Raw genomic sequence first — 18,099 nt, 5'->3', positions numbered from 1 at the left:
GCGAGGAGAGTATACGCAGATAGGTTTATAGAAACATCCATGGTGGCACTGATCACAGTGACGTAAAATGGGAGCAACCCAATGTCCCCCAACAGGTGATGGTTAAACAAATACAGTACGGCTACATCCAATGGAACACTAGTCAGCCATGCAAAGAAATGAAGTTCTGAGAGAGGAGATGCGACAACACCGCTGAACCTCGAGGACATTCCTGTATAATTGCGAGGGAAGTAAGTCAAGCACAGAGACAACTCCTATATGTTCCCATTTATATGAAAGTCGCAGGCAAAACTCCATCAATGACACACACGGGGTTTCGAGAAAGAGAGTAACAACCAAACAAAAAGAGTAATTGCTCAAGAGAGCACTTTCTGTTTGAGCTGCGGTGAAGCTTTTGGAAGAGGGTAGTGGTGATGGTGCACAACGTGACATATGACATTGATATGACTTATTTGGACACGGTGAGAACCCTGGGAGCGTAACGATACACTTGGGGCGGCTAACCACAAGGTCAGCAGCTTGAAACCACCAACGGCTGTGGGGGATGAAGGGGAGGCTTTCCACTCCTCAGAGCCACAGTCTCAGAAACCCACAGGGACAGTTCAACCATGACCTCCAGGTTTGCTGTGTGTTGGCATCGACTCAATGGCAGCGGGTTTGTTTTAGTTTTCATTATTGGTACACTTAAAATACTTAACATTGCCGTTTTTGTTACATATATTTTACTACAGAAATTATGCTTCTTTCCTCTGATCACTTTGCTTCTATAAGATTTATTTTTTCATCTGTTAAATAGGCAAATGATAATCGTGTGTGCAGATAATATAAAGAATGATACAGTAGGCTCAAACATAACACCTGCGAGGCTGGGAAAAGACAGGGCAGCGTTTTGCTCTGTTCTGTGCAAGCCTGCTATGAGGAGGAACCAACATGACCACACCTAGACACCAATAGATAAAATATATGTCATCATATATGTCATCTCTCCAGGGTCTTTGATACACAATCATTTTCTCCCTCAACTGAGTTATTCACAGTTTGTTCTTAGTCTGTGATGATTCGAACAGGATAAAAGGAACTTGAACCTTTCCACCCGAGGCCAGACTGGCCCTTACTATCTTAGTGAAGAATGGTATGGGAAGATCTTCCGTGGCCATAGTCCTGCCTGAGGAAGGGCGACTGTGTGGACCTCCGCCACGTTGGCTTCCTGGGAGCTCCCAGCATGCTACAGAGAAGGACAGGCTGAAGCTGGGAGACCGGCTGGAAATCAGCTGATTGCTTTCATAGTGGGAAGATGTAGGTGGAACCAGACCCAGGACAGTCATTGTGGAAGACGTCTGGCACCTCTAATGCTGTGGAGGTCGGTTCTTGCTTGAGATGATGAACATAAAAAGTCCTGTAATTTGGTTTGCTTTCTTGTAGTCCCAGGTTTACCTTTTGGTACAGTTTGCCGTGGACACTTTACAAAATATGTGAATGCTGACTGCCTAAGCCCAAACGCAAGTACAAAGGGGACGTTTCCATGAACACCTGACATATAAAAAGACACAAGAAAGAATTTGCTTCATCGCTCACTGATGTTGAAATGACTTGGGAACAACTCACGAGCCCAGAGGGAGACCAGGCGAATGTTCCCAGCAGTGCCATCCTCCTTCCTGTGGCATCTTGGGAGAAGGCGTGGCTGTGAGGACCCTGGTAGAGGGCCCTGGTGAGGGCAGGGGGTGGGGTGACTTGGTATGGAAGAAGGAAGTGGAGGGTCAGCTGGTCCTCTTGGGACTCCATCATCTGCAGTCCCAGGGAGCACTTTTGAAGGGTCTGATGCCCATGAGTGTTTCCCTGATGGGTCAAATGTCTCATGACACAGATCAGATTCCCTGGTATGAATGTGTGTATCGGGCAAATTATCAAATTGACCTAATTCTCTGGAATCTTACTACCCCTGCCTTAGTTTTCACACTACCCTTGCATTGTTCTAGAAATGTCAGGCCATGACTTCTGTACCCAGCACAGAGCTGGATTCCTCTGCTTGCTTGTTTGGATTCTTGACTCGGGTGTATGAAATGTGTGTAGTATTTTATAGCTTGAAAAATAAAATCAAAGTAATATTTCTCTCTGATATTACGCATACCTCATTTGTCAAAGCCCTCTGCAGAAACAATGAGGCCTTTGACTTTCTTTTAAATTTTCATTTTTATTACCATGAAAATTATCAGTCAGAGAAATGGAATTTCATTTATAATTCAGTTGCATTCCCAAAAGAGAATACATGGCAAATCCCTGAAGAAATAGCAGAAAGAGCAATCTATAGCTTTTCTTTTTATCCTCCTGTGATTGCAAGGACAGAGTCCAGAGGAAGCTTCTCCGGCTTTCTACTCTACTTGGCTTAGCGTCACCTATACGACTTTGATAATTGACAAATCACTTAGGTTCTCATTTAACTCATGTGTCAAATACACTTGATCCTAATAATAATAATAATAATAAATCTCATAGGTTGCTGTCAGCATGAAAGGAGTTGAAATATGTACATAACTGAGGATGATAGGAAAGAACTCACTGTCACACACACATGTACAACTGTTAGCTAACTGTTTCCTCTTGATCCACCCTTTCTTTTCTTACGTGGGCAAAAGTGAAGATAATCCAATCTACTGGCTTCTTCATCTGATAGCCCCAGAGATCCAGGGCTGTATCTGAAGAATTTGGTGGAGGAGACCATTCTCCTCCTTACCCCTCGAGGAAACAGGCACTTGCTCCATTCTGATTTGACCCATGGGCATCCCTTAGTTTGGCTAGTTGACACCAGCTTGCCTCTAAGTGCAGCCTCCGCTGGATGATCAATGTGCAACAGAACCACCATTGCCTCGTCTCGTACCGTCTTCATGATCGTTGGTAGGTTTGAACCCTTTATTCACGCCATCCTGTATTTTTTTCTTCTTTTCCACCCCGAGGGTCGTTTTTAGCACTATATTGGACAAAATTCTTTTGTGAGCCATAAAACTTGCCTTCACTAATTTGGAAAGAGATGGACAGTTCCATCTTCTTCTGTGATCTTAATCTCTTCATCTGGAAGTTCCTCTGATCCCTCGTGGTGGCCACGAGTGGCCCTGCAGGATTGGAACTAGGTGTGGGTATAATTTCCAGCATCATAGCAAGGAACAGCTATCAAACTATGACAAACGGACACAGGTTCATTTAAAGAATCATTGTCTTACTGTTTCAATGTGGTCTCACTGGAAGTTAACAAAACATGGATTTATTGTCATTGCCAAACGCTAACCTTAATCTCTTAGTTTTCATTTCTTTTTCTGTACAATAAACAAATTATAATTATATTGTTGAGGGGTAGTGTTAATTATATGTTATAATGTATGCATATTATACCTAAGAGACTTATCAATGATTCTATACCTTAGTTGAGCCTTACCCACACATTGAAAATCTCTGAATAGTGATATATTGTAACATAGCTTCTCCTGAGACAGGACTTAAATTTGTTAAAAATTAAAGAAAAGTATTAAAATATATTTAATTAAGAAAAACTACTGGAAAAAAACAAACCGAAGAGGGATCTGAGTACATGTTATGGTGGCAGGCAGAGGCTGATGGAGGAGTCTGACGCTGGATGGCTTCCTGGACCCCTCAGGAAGTGCTGCAGTGAGGAGGAGGCTGCGGCCGAGTGCAGCTGGGGCTGCCTGTGGTTGCCACATGGGGGGGGGCAATCTGGGTAGACACCCCGGAAGAGGAGATTTTTTTGTGGGTGTCTCAGCACTTCTAGTATCATGGGTACCATCCTGCACAGTAGTAAACAGCTGCATCTTCTTCTTCTATGAAATGTTTGGTCAAGATTGAAGTGGATGACTAGGAATCTTTCCTGGCCTCAATTTTGTTGTTCTTATTTCCTAGTGATCTTTGAACTGGGTGTTCTGTTGAAGTGATCTCTATCAGGTGCTCCATAACTCCACTGGGTTTCAGCCAGTACCGGCGAATCACTTCATTTTTAAAATGTGTGCTTGATACTATGCAATATATGTCAGCACTTTTCTTTCTTGCTGTGCACAGTGAGAGCTGTGACTGCTCCAATTTTTGTAATCCAAGTCCAGGTGCAAGGAAAAGAAAGGACTTTCCAATGAACTTGGGAGAATACCAGCGGGAGAACGAAAGGGCTCCTTTGGTCACTCATCGAGACTGGAATGATCAGGAGGGACTCACGGGTCCAGAAGCAGAAGGCGACTGCTCCCAGCAGTGACATCCTGCCTCCCAGACTGTGTCCTCCAGAAGGCCAAAGCACTGGGAACCTGTAGACTGGTCACCTCCGATCTTGGCAGGAGGGCGTGGTCTGAAGTGAAGGGAGGGGTGGCACGGAAGGGGTGGGCTGGACCTTCTAGCTCCAGCTGCAGTCTCAGCAGGTCTGAGGTTTCCTGTGCGTTTCCTGCAGATGTTGAGATAGAGCTGGTGGTCTCTGGGGGGCTTGGGGCACAGGGATGAGGGGCTATGGAAATATCTTAATTCCTGCCTTGGAAAGGCCAATACTTGCCCCTTGTCTAGGAGCTATTTTATGAACACTTTTCCTCAACAAGGAAGGAGCTTATTATCCCTCTCAAACCAAACTCATAGCCCTCAAGTGGATGCAGACTCACAGTGACTCTGGAGAACAGCAGAACTGCCCCTGAGCGTTTCTGAATGTAACTCTTTGTGGGAGTCGAAAGCCCCGACTTTCCAGGGGTCCATCCATGTGCCTTCATCCCCGCTGAGGAAATGCCAATACTTCCTCCTGTGTTACGAGTCCGTCTTCATGGAGCCCCTGGGTGGGCCGTATGGCTAGTTATACAGGAGGCTGCTAAACGAACTGCTGGAGGCTCCGCTTGCGCCAGGACACCACAGAAAAGCCAGGCATGAATGGTCCTATGACATGGTCTTCTCTCGGACATGCATAGTGTCACCGTGGGTCAGCGTCGACTCAACACCAACTGGTTTTGCCGTCGTAATGTTTTCCAACATACACTCGACATGCATCACGTTCAGTTTGACATTAAAAAATATTTAATGAGCATTAAATAAATGCTTTCACCTTGGTCACCTTCACCATTGCAAGCTAGGAAGACTTGTTTGTTCTTTATAAACGAGGGCGATCTGGCAGAGAGGTAGGGGCTCAAGGAAAACCACACAGCTGACAAGGGGACATGCTGGTAAAGTGACCCACTGCAGGAATTCAGAGAAACAGAGCGGCCATGGAAACAAAGACATCGCCGGTGACCAAGACCAACGACTGTCACTTGTAGAATGACTTTGTTTGTGGGTGCTTGGCAAAGAGTATGCTTTTATAGGACGTGTTATACTGTCGTGGCGCACTCACATTCACTGTGGATAAGGTTCTTGATTCTTCTTTCAATTTAGCTTATGTACTGAGCGATTTCCTCTGTCCTTAAAGCTTTTTTTATGCTAACAGCTGTTATCTGTTCATCTCTGCCCCTTAACAGTTGCCTGGCACTGTGAAAAATTCTAAATGATTTTTCAACCTCAATTTCCTCATTTGGTTGCAGCACCAACCCTATTTCAAAACTTTTTTTGTGGATTGCACACTTTATTGTATCCAGTATGGTTCCTGGCATAGAGTTTTACATATTATTCTTACTGTTACCATTTTAAAATGATGTTCTTTTCTGTTGTGGTAAATATATGTATAACAAAACATTTCTTACCTCAGCCTTCCCTGACTGTGTTCAAGTTGATTCATCAACACCCTTATTTATGGTGTTACAAAAATTTCCCATCACCCTTAACAGAATTATTACTGCCATATCTTAATTTATTTCCACTCTGTGGCCAACCACTTCAATTTCCCCCAATTTTCATTATTGAAATACTTTGGTGACCATTTTAACATGACCTGGGTTAGTAAAAGGAGACCAGTCAGATATTGTTACTTAATTTTTTCCTTACAGTTTGAAGGGAGCCCTGGGAGGGAGCAATCAGTACACACACTTGACTGCTAACGGAAAGCTTGGAAGGTCTAGTCAGCAAGACGTACTTGGGAAGAGAAGCCTGGGGATCCTGCTTTTGAAAACTCTCTGAACACTCACTGGGCACTCACTCTATGAGACTCTCTATGGAACACTCCGTGGGACTCTCTATGGGGCGTTGCCATGAGTCAGATTTGCCTTAATGACAACTGGTTACATTTTAAAAATAGCACTTTCTCGCCTTTCTTTCTTCGCCTAAGAGTCTCCATTTCTGTTCCACAGTGTCCACATTATTTTTCTCTCTGAAATCTTTGCTTGTACACCGGAGCTCCTGCATCCCCAGGCAAAGGCTGTTCCTGAAGCGAACGTTCTTCATCCCGCCCCTTGTTGGACAGGCAGGATAGAGTTCAGACTGCCGCGGGTTGTCCAAGAGAGAAAGTACAGGCAGAAAGCTCTTTAAAGGCCAACATGGTCAGATTTCATCTCATGGACTTTGGACACGCTATCAGAAGGAACCGGTTTCTGAACGGATCGCGTGCTTAGAAAAGTGGAGGAGCAGCCGAAAAGGGGAAGACCTTCAAGGGGATGATTGATACAGTGGCTGCACCAATGGGCTCACACATGCGAACAAGTGAGAGGATGGTGCAGGCCTGAGTGTGTTCCGTTCTGTTGTACAAAGGGTCACTGTGAATCGGAATCCACTCAATCCCTCCTCACAGCAGAGGGTCAATAGAACTGGCTGAAGGTCAGTAGGTTGCTGTGTGTGTGTTATATGTAAATACTCCTCTTTTATCATATTACTTCTTTCCTAAGTAGGCCCTAGAATACATGCTCTAGGATTCCTTATTTGAACGATACTATATTTGCCTCCTCACGAATGTTTCCGGGGGTGTAGTATTCATACGTTCATTCAGCACATGTATTGTGGGGATCCATTACAGGCAAGGTTTTGTGCAGGGTCTGGGCATACACGAGAAACCAGAGAAAACATCCTTAATGATGCAGGGCTTACATTGTGCAACTCTTGTATTTTCCTCAGTTGTCTGGATTCCGTTCCTAGCTCTCCCAGGAATGTTCTTGTGACTGAGTGTATCCTCCTTCACGTCAGCCTCCTGAGGCTTCTAAAGGAAAAATTCAGACTCTGTGGAGATCTCAGGATAAAAACATGGTGATTTCTGATCTAGGCTGATCTGCAGGCTGTTTCTACAGGGCTCAATCAGATGCCGCGGCCAGGAGGAACCCAGGCCCACAGGAATTTGGCAGTAGGCAGGCACAGCTGGTAGCTATCTGATTCCTTTTCCTGGTGGCACTGGGACTAAGCTGACATTTGGCAGCACGGGAAAGGGGTGAGGATGAAGTTGCCACGGAGACTGGGGCTGACAGCAAAGGCTGAGGCTGCCTAGGTAAGAAGGTTCTAACTTGAGAACTGAAGGCCAATTTCTTGAGGTATTTTTCTTGGGTACTTTAATTCTTTAGACCTGATAGTACAGGGCCTCTGAGCTTTATACAGAGAATTGCGGTGGAGATGCAGTCGCCCGATCATTTTAATTTGCTGTTTTCATCTACCTTCCTTTGAAATGGCGCTATGCTAGGGTAGCCATTTATCCTAGGGCTGGATTTATTTGCTGTTGGTGTCACTAGATATTGCCACTGAAGCAGCATGAACTACTTGTTTGGACAGATCACTGCCTCTCCCGAATCTTCCTTTCCTCCCATGTATTCAGCTTTGTGACTTCTGCTGAAACGAAAACAAAGCCTCACTGTTATCAAATTGGTTCTGACCACGTTGACTCTATAGGAGTGGATTCAACCTGGCCTCATGGTTGTCCAAGGCTGTAAATCTTTCCTTGATCCAAAAACCCTGAGAAGCACTGGCTCTCAATCTTTATGGGAACAGAAGCCTCACCTTTCTTCTGAAGAGCAGCTGATGGGTTCAAACTGCTAACCTGGAAGTTATCACCCAAAGCATAATCTACTCTACCACCAGGACGCCTTTCCTTCCTACTGATACCTCCTTAGTGGGGTTTTGGTAATGATCCTACAAGATGAGTCTCAACTATGCAGAACATCTGGCATTTACCCTGGCAGACAGTGGGTGCAAACGCCTATTTTGGTCATTCCCAGCACCTTCCACCAGAATTTTTCACATTGAGGAAATGAAATCATGTACCTGCTTTTCCTCTGAGATAATCAGACAATCTCAGCAGATAGAGTCTCTAGTCAGGAATTCAATTCCAAAGGCAATAGTACATCCAACATTGGGAGCATCTGTGGGCCAGTCTCCACTTTCTATGCCCTCTGTTACCCTCTGTCAAACTGAGTGGTGCAGGAAGTAGTTCATACTTCATTGCTACAGTTCTTTGCTTCTAACCAATCTTTAGAGTCTTATTATTATTATTATTTGCATATAGAACTGAACTCCTTGAAAGAGTGGCCCTATACGTCAAGTCTACACCCATAAATTAATCAATTCTGTTTTTCTATGGCTAACCAGAGAAAATAAGCAGAAACAAAGAATCCTGCTGACCCATCATCTGCAAATTGTAATGTTAAACATTGGGCTGCTAACCACAAGATCAGCAGTTCAAACCCAGGAGACACTGTGTGGGAGGACATTGAGGCTATCTCCTTCTGTTAGGATGTGCAGTCCAAGGAGTAATTCTACTCTGTCCTAGAGCATCAATGGTAAAGGGCTATTATCAGAAAATAACTCTGGATTTTGATAATCCCTTTGTAATTCTGAAAGTTAAATAAATAAATGTAAAAGGAATAGTAGAATGATAATAATCAGCATGTAATTGAAAGAATTAGAGATTGACTCAAAGTGGATGTAGTTGAGATAAAATCTAACAGCGTATCATTTGTTCTCCCTTTGACCCATCTTAAATTTGTTCTAGTTTTTATTTTCTACTTTTTTGGATTAAGATAACTCTGTGTTTCATGTTATAATCGTTGTTGGTGTTGGTGGTAGTGGGGGGGGTGTATGGTTTTTTGGGTTTTTTTTTTAAATGTGAAATCCAGAATAGATAAGTCTATAGAGACAGTAGCCAGATTAATAGTATCTTGGACTTGTGATGGGGTTACTAGGAGGGAGAGGGGAGCTAATAATAATGAGTATAAGAATGAAGATAAGATTCTAAAATTGTGGTGATGATTTTAATATGCTTAAACCATTCAAATGTGTGGGGTTAGAAATGTATGTCGGTAAACTGAGGAAAAAGTGGCAGGGATGTAGAGGAAGACAACATGCAAACGAGCTGGCATGGTGGCTGTGGCAGACACCACAGTCAATTAATAAATCTCAGTCAATTAATAAAAGAATTAGTCAACTGAGTTACAGCTATTTATCTTTTTCAAAAAGGTGATCAACATAGAATTGAATTCATCATAAAACTTTAAACATGCCAATAAAGGGCCCCGTCTCTGGAGATGGACATCAGGCTGGGTAAAGTAGAAGGGCAGTGAAAAAGAGGAAGGCCCTCAACAGGACAATTTCCACAGTGACTGCAATATGGCATCAAGCAGAACCACAACTGGGAGGCTTGTGACGAACCCAGCAGAGCTTCATTTTGTTGTTCATAGCATTTACATGAGCCGGGCCACTCAGTCACGATGCCAGCAAGTCACGATTCTATCTACACATAGAACTCTTTGGCATTATTTTATTAGTCTATTTACCATTTGTTGAGCCACTTGCTGGGTCAAAAAAGACCTGCAAGCCTATCACCCACCACTGTACCTAAGAATGAATACATTGCAAATGACCTACATGCCCTCCTCTCTTAAATTCATCAAGTAGAAAAGTACAGAATTTAGCAACAATTTCTTAACATTTGTCCAGTTTCCTGTTTTGCTACTGAACGGACAGCAGCACATCCTGTTCTGTTAGAGATGGGATCTTGGTGGCTTTGCAGAAAGTGAAATGAAGCCGACTCGATGCAATCTTGTTCTTCCTCCCTAGCTCGTGTTACTTGTTTGCGGTGAAACAGGGCTCACTTATTTAAATGTCTGCTTGATTTCCCACTTTGGCTCCTCCAGATCTGCTCTTTTTAATTCCCCCTTGCCTTCCTCCTATGCCTTAAGAATCTGACCGTCGCGGGCATCATTCAGCTCCTCCTTACCCCACACTTGATGTTTGGCAGCAGGCAATGGAAAGCACTGATGTGACGCTGGGAAGTGAGTGGAGTGTGCTGGTTGGCGTTTGATTGGCTACATCCCTCACCTTAGTTAAAAAAACAAAAACATAGCACTGTAGTTGGCACAGTAGCTTAAGCATTGGACGGCTAACCAAAAATGAGGCATCTGTTTCCAAGAAGATGTAGAGCCTCTGAAACTCTTTGGAGCAAGTGTACTCTATCCAAGAGGGCTGCTATGAGTTTCAATGGACTCTACAGTCGTGAGTTAGTTTAATACCCCATAGCCAGGATGATTATGCCAGGAATGAAGAAGGGAAGTATGGGAATGCATGTTCCTTTCTAAAACTATTAGCTCACTAGAAGAGCTCCCCCACCCCACCCCCATATCCTGGAGTCTAAACCTTAAAAAAGTTAGTATCCAAGGAAGTAATTTTGTGTATGTATCAAATCAGGATCATAGCAACAGTACCTTTGGACTTCAACTCTCACCGCAAATCAAAGAATAAAGATGCCATTGGTGTAATTCGTCGGGGCCAGACTCCGGGCACACAGAGCAGAAAACAGATGTCATCAAGAGTTCATTTCTTTTGAGCCTCAGTATATCCTTTGACTGGTTGAGAAACCCATGTCCCCAAAGAAGAGGACATACAGAGTCCAGGTTGAAAGGCTATCTACTTACTTTTCGGGTAAAAATCACAGGTGGCTGATTTTTAAACACATATCAAGGTGAGAATGATGTCACATAATAAAAGAGCCAAGACAACTTTCCTGGGGGGAAAAAAACCTTGGTGGTTTACACAATATTTGCACAATTTTATTTAGACCATCCGTTAGTGCATTTGAATTTTTAAGGAAAAAAGATCATGGCAGATTGTTAATAAGAAGATTGGGATCTTCTATCACTAGTTGTAATATTTAGAATCTGTACCACTCAGCGGAAAGCCCACATAGCTACAAGCCCACATTAGAGGTACCATGAATACTCAAAGTAAGAACATTGTCCCTGACTCGGCTCACTGGATCAGTAGGAATCAGAAGGGAAGTCTAGATTGGATATTGCAAAGAAGAAATGTCATTGGAGAAGAGGCACATAAAAAGTATTCAAGGTAGAACTAATGAGAAGGATGGGTCTTTATAGACAATTTCACATGCTACCTCAAGTGCTCAATAACACAGAAATATTTTAATGTTGTGAAATATTAATTTTTTAAAATTAACATATTAGGTACAATAATTTAGGAACAATAGACACACGTACAAGGGAAACATAATCTGTGACGTGAGCATTCAGAGGTGGCCACTCCGAAGCCCACGGCCTTTCTTCTTCCCCAGGGCATCTTTTGGGAACCCTTCCACAAGACTGAGAATAAAAAGAACTAAAAAAAGAAATGCTTTTATTGGTTTTTATTCTCTGAGGACCGGAGGAGCCAAGGATGGTATGTGTCCATCTTTAGCCCACCCCTTCCTCTTGGGCCCCATATCCAAAACCTTAACTGACTACTGGACGTCTTCAAGTATGAGACCTCAACTGAATACATAGCCTGGAGTGCACTCCTTTCTTTCCACCAGCCCCTGCCTTTAATGCCGTCTCAAGATAGGACATTGTCCCTTGCTTTGTCAAACCAGAAACTTTAGTTCCAACTTCAATTCTCCTCTTGAACTACATTATTCCTGCAGACTCTCTTCCCCAAAGTGTCTTAAGTCTACTTCTGCCTCCTCAGTCCTCTGACACTGCAGGAGACTTAGAAATTGTCACATGCTGCCAGGATTCACACAGTGCTGTCGTAAATTCAACTTCGTGCCTCCTTTCTTAGCCCCTCCAGCTTTCCATGCCCAGGAGATTGATCTGGTCAATTTACTTCTTCACATTCCATTTTACCTTGCATCTGAGGATAAAGTCCAGAGTTCTTGGCCTTTGGGTCTCTCTAGGATGTGATAAACTCCCCCTTCCCACCAACCCCCATGGAGACCCTTGTCTCCTGTCACTCCCAACCTAGGATTCTATGATCCAGGCCTATGGGTGAACTCACAGCTACTCCTGTCTGGATCACCCATGTAGCTCACTTTCCCTAGCTAACTCCTGCCCATTAATTTGGGCTCACCTCAGGCAGCATCTCCAAGAACTGTTCTTTACCCAGAAAGTCAGGGAGAGGTGTGCGTGCAATGTGCTTTCCAGTAGCACCACCTCGTGCTTCCTTTTCTCATAGCACCGCCCCCACGTGCTCACAGTCCTGTCTTACCATCCTCTAAGCTTCTAGGCAAGAGAGGCCATCTTCCTTCTCAATAGCTTCCCAGGGGTGTGTTGTATGGATGAAAGAGTGAAGAAGTAAGCAGAAAAATGAGCATTGAAGCATTTCCATTGGATGGGATGTCAATAAAACACCACCATTTAGAATGCAATTTAAAAAATGAAATTTCCAATAGGTTCTTAATCAATGACTTGGATGTGACCATCGCTTTGGAAAGTAGCTATTATCATATCCAGGTCCATTAGCTTAATGTTATTCCCATAGAGACCATATGGAAGTAAATTAAGGGAAGGGATCAAGGTAGCAAAACTTAACGTGATATATCTGAGATTGAGACAATTCTTTCTGACTCCAAGGCCTATATTTTTTATATCTTTCTAAGTTCCAAGTTTTGCATTTATTCAATGAGAATAAATATTTGTGTTTTTGTGAAGAACAAATAAGTTAACCCAGGTAGACTATTTAGAAGTCACCAACACTCAGCATGTCTTAGATACATGATGGTGATTATTGTTACAGTCTGTCACACTGCCTGCTAGTACCATGCCACAGGCCATGAACAGAGATCTGCCAGCTACACGTGCCATGCTCAAGTTCTCATCGAGAGAGATCCATTATCTCATCACATCCAAAGGAAACAAGGTAAGTGAAAGAACATGGGCCCCTTCCCCTAGCAATGCAAGTTCAAGACCAAGGCAGCGATTGTCTGTAGATGGGATTGCTAGGGAAAAGAGAAACATTTCTCCACCTTACGGCATTCCACGCTGAAAAAGGCTGCTTGGTCACGCCAGAGGATGAAACTGAAATCAAGGGGTGGGAATCCCAAGGGAGTTGGAGGAGTGTTCCTATCTCTGTTGGGAGATGAGGAAGTGCAGAGACCTCACAGGTTAAAACTCGTACAGGATCGAGCAGCAGTTAGTGAGGGTGCAGATGGTGGTTAGGGCAGGAAGCGTACAGCAGTGACAGAGGAAATCGCCTCCAGCTGGGTCGGCTCTTGGAGAAAGTGAGACTGCTTGCTGTGTAAGCAGGCCAGTGAGGCGCTAGTTCCTCCTGTTGGTCACCCCTCTCCCCCCAGTCACCACCTCATAAAATCACTCTTCTGGAGTCAGATCCTCCACCCACCTGTCAGCTTGCTGTGGCGTGGTGACTCGTTTGCGGCTGGAAACAATGCCACCAGCATTTCCAATATTAACAGGCTCCTCCGTGGTGGGCAGGTTTCAGCAGAATGTCCAGAAAGAGACAGACAAGAAAGAAAGGTCTGGTGATCGACTTCCACAAAGAGAACGTTGACAGGGAGCTGGAAGATGGGCCTTGTGGCTTAGAAGGCACTCAGTATGCACCATGGCTGCAGCGATGGTCTCCAGCACACCAGAGGTGGGTCAGGTTACTCGGCTTGGCAAGGTTTTTTTCTATTTTACCAGGGGCACCAGCAACAGCAAGCGATGAAGTCGGCCCTGGAAGAGGAATAGGTGCTCTGTTCTCCCCCAACCTGAAAGCAGACAAAAGTAAGTTTTAGCCCTTTACCTCTACTCACACTTACTGGGAGCCCCCGTGGTGTAGTGGCTATGGGTTGGCTTGCTAACTGAAAGGTTAGCAGTTGAAAATCACCAGCACCACTTCATGAGAAAGAGGAGGCTTTCTACTCCTGCAGAGTCACAGTCTCAGAAACCTCCCAGGGCAGGTTTACCTCTTCTTGTAGGATGCTTTGCGTCAGAATTGACTCAGTGGCAGTAAGTTTATTTTTTGTGGGAAGGGTGAACTGTTCCTTGTTTTAGGCCTTTCATAGGGGCTGGGCTTTATCTCCTTAAGTGAAGCATGCTATCATGACCACATGAGCTCAGGACAATACGTGGCGAGTTAAGGGACTGATTCCCTTCAGGATCATCCAGACTTTCCTTTCACAGATCACTTTAATTGATGCTATGTTGAGTTGTAAATGAGTCTGAATTTTCAACTGAAAAGGACTGTGAATTCAATTTAGACATCAACTCCCCATTTCCCCCACCAAACAACAACAACAAAACCAAACCCACTCTCCTGGAGTCAATTCCAATTCAGAGTTACTTTATATAGGCTATCTATTGGAGCAGACAGACTCGCTTTTCTCCCTTGGGGTGGCTGGAGGATTTGAACTGCTGACCTTATGATTAGCACCACAATGTCACTTCGGTGTAGACCACCAAGCGCTTTTGTTTTTCGTCTCCACGTGTAAGAGGAGGAGGATTCTCTGCTGGTGGTTAGAGGAGCACTAGCTCCATTTTTCTGGTTTGGGAAGAAAGTAGTGAATGTGGTGCTATTTTATTTATATGACTTAGTTTAATAGAGAAGTCAAAGTCAATGTTAGCAGCTACTTACTTTTATGAGTAAGAGTTGAGGGGTCCAGGGGATCTGGGAGTTCCCCTCCTTAGCCCTCATGTCAAGTCCCACATTGGGGAGGTTTAAGGCAACGGGGTGTTTGCCCAGCATTACTGTATCACCTGCCATGAGGAGGATGATCTACCACCTCAGTTGCAGGAGCCCCGGTAGCATAGTGCAGGTTAAGCATTGGGCTTCTAACCCTTAGGTCAATAGTTCAAACCCACCAGCTGCTCCAAGGGATGCAGGTGAGGTTGTCTGCTCCTGAAAAGATTTATAGTCTCAGAAGCTCTACAAAACAGCTCTAGTTTGCTCTACAAGGTCACAATGAGGGGTCAGAATCGGCTGGACAGCAGAGAGTTTGCCTCAGTTCCAGGGCCAGACACGCCTCGGGGAAGACAGGACTGAGAAGCTGGCAGCAACGTTTCCTGTGCTTCCAGTGTCACTTCCTCCGCTGTAATCATGACCTTAGGGGGATAAGAACATGGAACCTGGGCTGTGGTGCCGGCTTCAACTCTGCCTTTCAACCACTTTGTGGTAAAATCTCCAGCTCACCCTTGAAACCATTTGCAAAATGTTTTGTGTGTGCTTCTTCAGGGGAGATGGCCGGACCCTCATATGTCTGTCCGCCACGGCGCTGCCCGGCGGGAAGAAGTATCGCCTTCACATTGTCTCTGTTCTAGGTGCCTCATTAGAGAGTCACAAGGAAACCGGCTCAGTGAGGTTGGATGATAGTTTTACTTAGCCCAATAGCCCCCACATATTATTATTTCAACCTTCAATCAAAATTAACATCATCTTTTTAATACAAACACTTCAGAATAAAACTCATCTGTTATACTTCTGACACACTGCAGTTTTGACTACAGGACCCGGCACATTTCAGGTGTCTAATGGCCAGTGGTGACTCGTGATCCTTTATTGACCTACACGGGATCTTCTCAAGATGCTAAGAAAGCATCTTGGGGTGGGTGCTCTTTTCAACGTTTCCATACAGCCAGTAGTTCCCTAGTTCTGAGTCTGTGAATTATGCAGGCACCGTTTTAGTTGCAGTGCGGGCAGGGGAGAGGGGGCTGCTGAGGGATTGGGCTTTTCAGCCCCTACTGTTTAGCGCAGACTCCTTCTTCTTTCTCACTGCCTTCAAGCTGATTCAGACTCTTAGAAACCTGATCCCCCAATCCCAGCTCACTACCATCAAGTCGGTTCTGACTCATGGTGACCTTATAAGACAGACTAGAACCACCCCTTTGGGTTTCCAGGACTGTAATTCTTTAGGGCAGTTGAAGGGCTCATGTTTCTCTCATGGAAAGACTGGTGATTGCAAACGGTTTATATTGTGGTCCTCAGCCTAGTTCCTAAACCACTACCTTACCAGGGCTCCTGCTGACTCATGGTGATACTATCTTGCCCTATCTCGCACCGTTTCCATGATCAGTCATGGTTCAAACCACTGAGATCTATTTGGAAGTAGATAAATGCGTCATTCTTCCTATTCCTTCTTATATGGAAGCTCCACTGAAACCTGTTCAGCATCCTAACAATGCATACGTCTTCATGGATAGACATGTGGTGTCTGAATTTGAAGTGCTTTGGCAAGAAGGTTCTTCCTGATCCACCATTATCCTTGTATCAGTGAGAGTTCCCAGGCCTGGATGGAGTGGGGAATGCCGGTTCTTTTTGTACATGGGCTGAGGCTGCACGTGGCACTGTGCAGATGCCAGGCAGCACAGTAGTACACACCCTCATCACTCTTCTCCAGCTTCTGCACCCATAGGGTGCAGCTGCGGCCGTCGTTTGCTTCCATGGCTGTGATTTTTTCTGCCTTCAAGCCCGAGTCCCAACGTATATCTGATTGGAACATGGCAAGATAGAGGAGCCTCTCAGGGGCCTTGCCTTTCTGATGCCGATACCAGTGGATGTAGCTGACGGTTGATCGGACCTGGCACTGCAGGGCAACTGATCTGTGCCTTCGCCCCTGGACATAGGCTGGCTGCTCTAATCTGATGTCCGACTGGTCAGCTGCAAAGGAGATAGCAGTGAGACTGGAGTGTCAGGAAGCCACACAACCTCTCCCCAGATGGCACCAGAGAAGAGACTTACCAGGTAACAGGAGAACCAGGAGGAGAGCCAGGTGGCCCAGCATGGCTCTGCGTCTGCAACAGGTGGAGCGAGGTGGCAAGAATGACAAGATGCTCTCAGTGGGATGAGCCTCACCATCTGAGCGGCAGAGGGCAGGTAGGTCTGCATCTGTTCTGTTAGTTCACACCAGGAACATGAGAGAGATGGGGGGAGGGGTTCAGGGGAGGGGAGCAGACAAGGAAAAGACCCAAGAGCAAGACATAAATTGGACCATAAGTTAAAGGGAGAGAATGATACATTAACCTACCTACTATCATTGAGTTGGTTCTGAGTCACAGCCCTCTATAGGGCTTCTGAGACTAAATCTTTATGGGAGCAGATAGCCCTGAGAGGGCTGGTGGATTTGACATGGAGTCACGGTGGCTGGGGTAGGGGAGGGCTCTAGATCAGCACCACCAGGGCTCATGGTCCCACGGTTTGCAACATGACAAAAAATTTTAAATGTTGGTGTAATTATGACCCCATGAATAATAACAATTGCCTACCCACTCCATTCAGCACTGCTAGAATTGATTTCCGTTTACTGCTTTATTCAATCCTCCAAACAACTCCAACAAGGTCAAGTGACAAGGCTGCTAATTTAAGCAACTTTTCCACAGCCACACAGTTGATGAGGAATAGAATTGGTCTACAAAGCCAGGTCTTCTTGGTAACAAATCTCCTCTTTTAGCATCTCATAGCAACAGAATGATGAAGGATTTGTGTGAAAGGGACACCCACAAAACAGCTCCTCCTCAGGGAAAAGCAAAAACATACATCTACTCTCTGAACTAGCATTTATATTGTGTACATTTGTCTCAGAGACAAAACAAAGATAGAAAATGTCTTCAAACAGTCTGACAATAACTGCATGCTACTTTATCTCCTTTTCCTCGTCTGTGAAGAGTGACCTCATGAGGTTACATGGAAAGTGACGGTGGCAATGTAAGTACAGTGCACAGCCAAGTCCCAACGGCACAGAAAATGCTCCACCAGTGTGGTGTATTACTATGGATTTAACCTGACACCGGCAGAATGCAAGAAATGATATGAGACCCACAGGAAATATAACTGATTGTCATTAATAAAGTTTTAGAGGGTAAAGTATGTGTGTTTTTATTTCAAGGAAGGTATTTAAGTCAAGCCAGTACACAGTGAATCCCTAGAGGTAGAACAGGCCTTCCGTTCGTTCCAGCTCTGGGTCCTCAGAAATGGTCACAGCAGGACATGAAGAAGGGACAGCTAGATGTACTTTGTCATTGGGGGTCACCCTCTTGA

General features: G+C 44.7%; 1 gene segment (V, D, J or C); it reads right to left on the bottom strand.

Annotated features, from left to right (window-relative positions):
• Nucleotides 1-16,321: 16,321 nt before the first annotated feature.
• Nucleotides 16,322-16,846, bottom strand: LOC142456003 (T cell receptor gamma variable 8-like). The segment is given in 2 exon segments: nt 16,322-16,722; nt 16,804-16,846. Coding segments are annotated over 2 exon segments (444 nt in total).
• Nucleotides 16,847-18,099: the final 1,253 nt, after the last annotated feature.

Source organism: Tenrec ecaudatus, chromosome 9 (genome assembly GCF_050624435.1).
Source record: "Tenrec ecaudatus isolate mTenEca1 chromosome 9, mTenEca1.hap1, whole genome shotgun sequence".
NCBI classification, from domain to species: domain Eukaryota; kingdom Metazoa; phylum Chordata; class Mammalia; order Afrosoricida; family Tenrecidae; genus Tenrec; species Tenrec ecaudatus.
The sequence above is the reverse complement of the archived record's forward strand: the minus strand, read 5'-3'. Positions and strand labels throughout refer to the sequence as shown.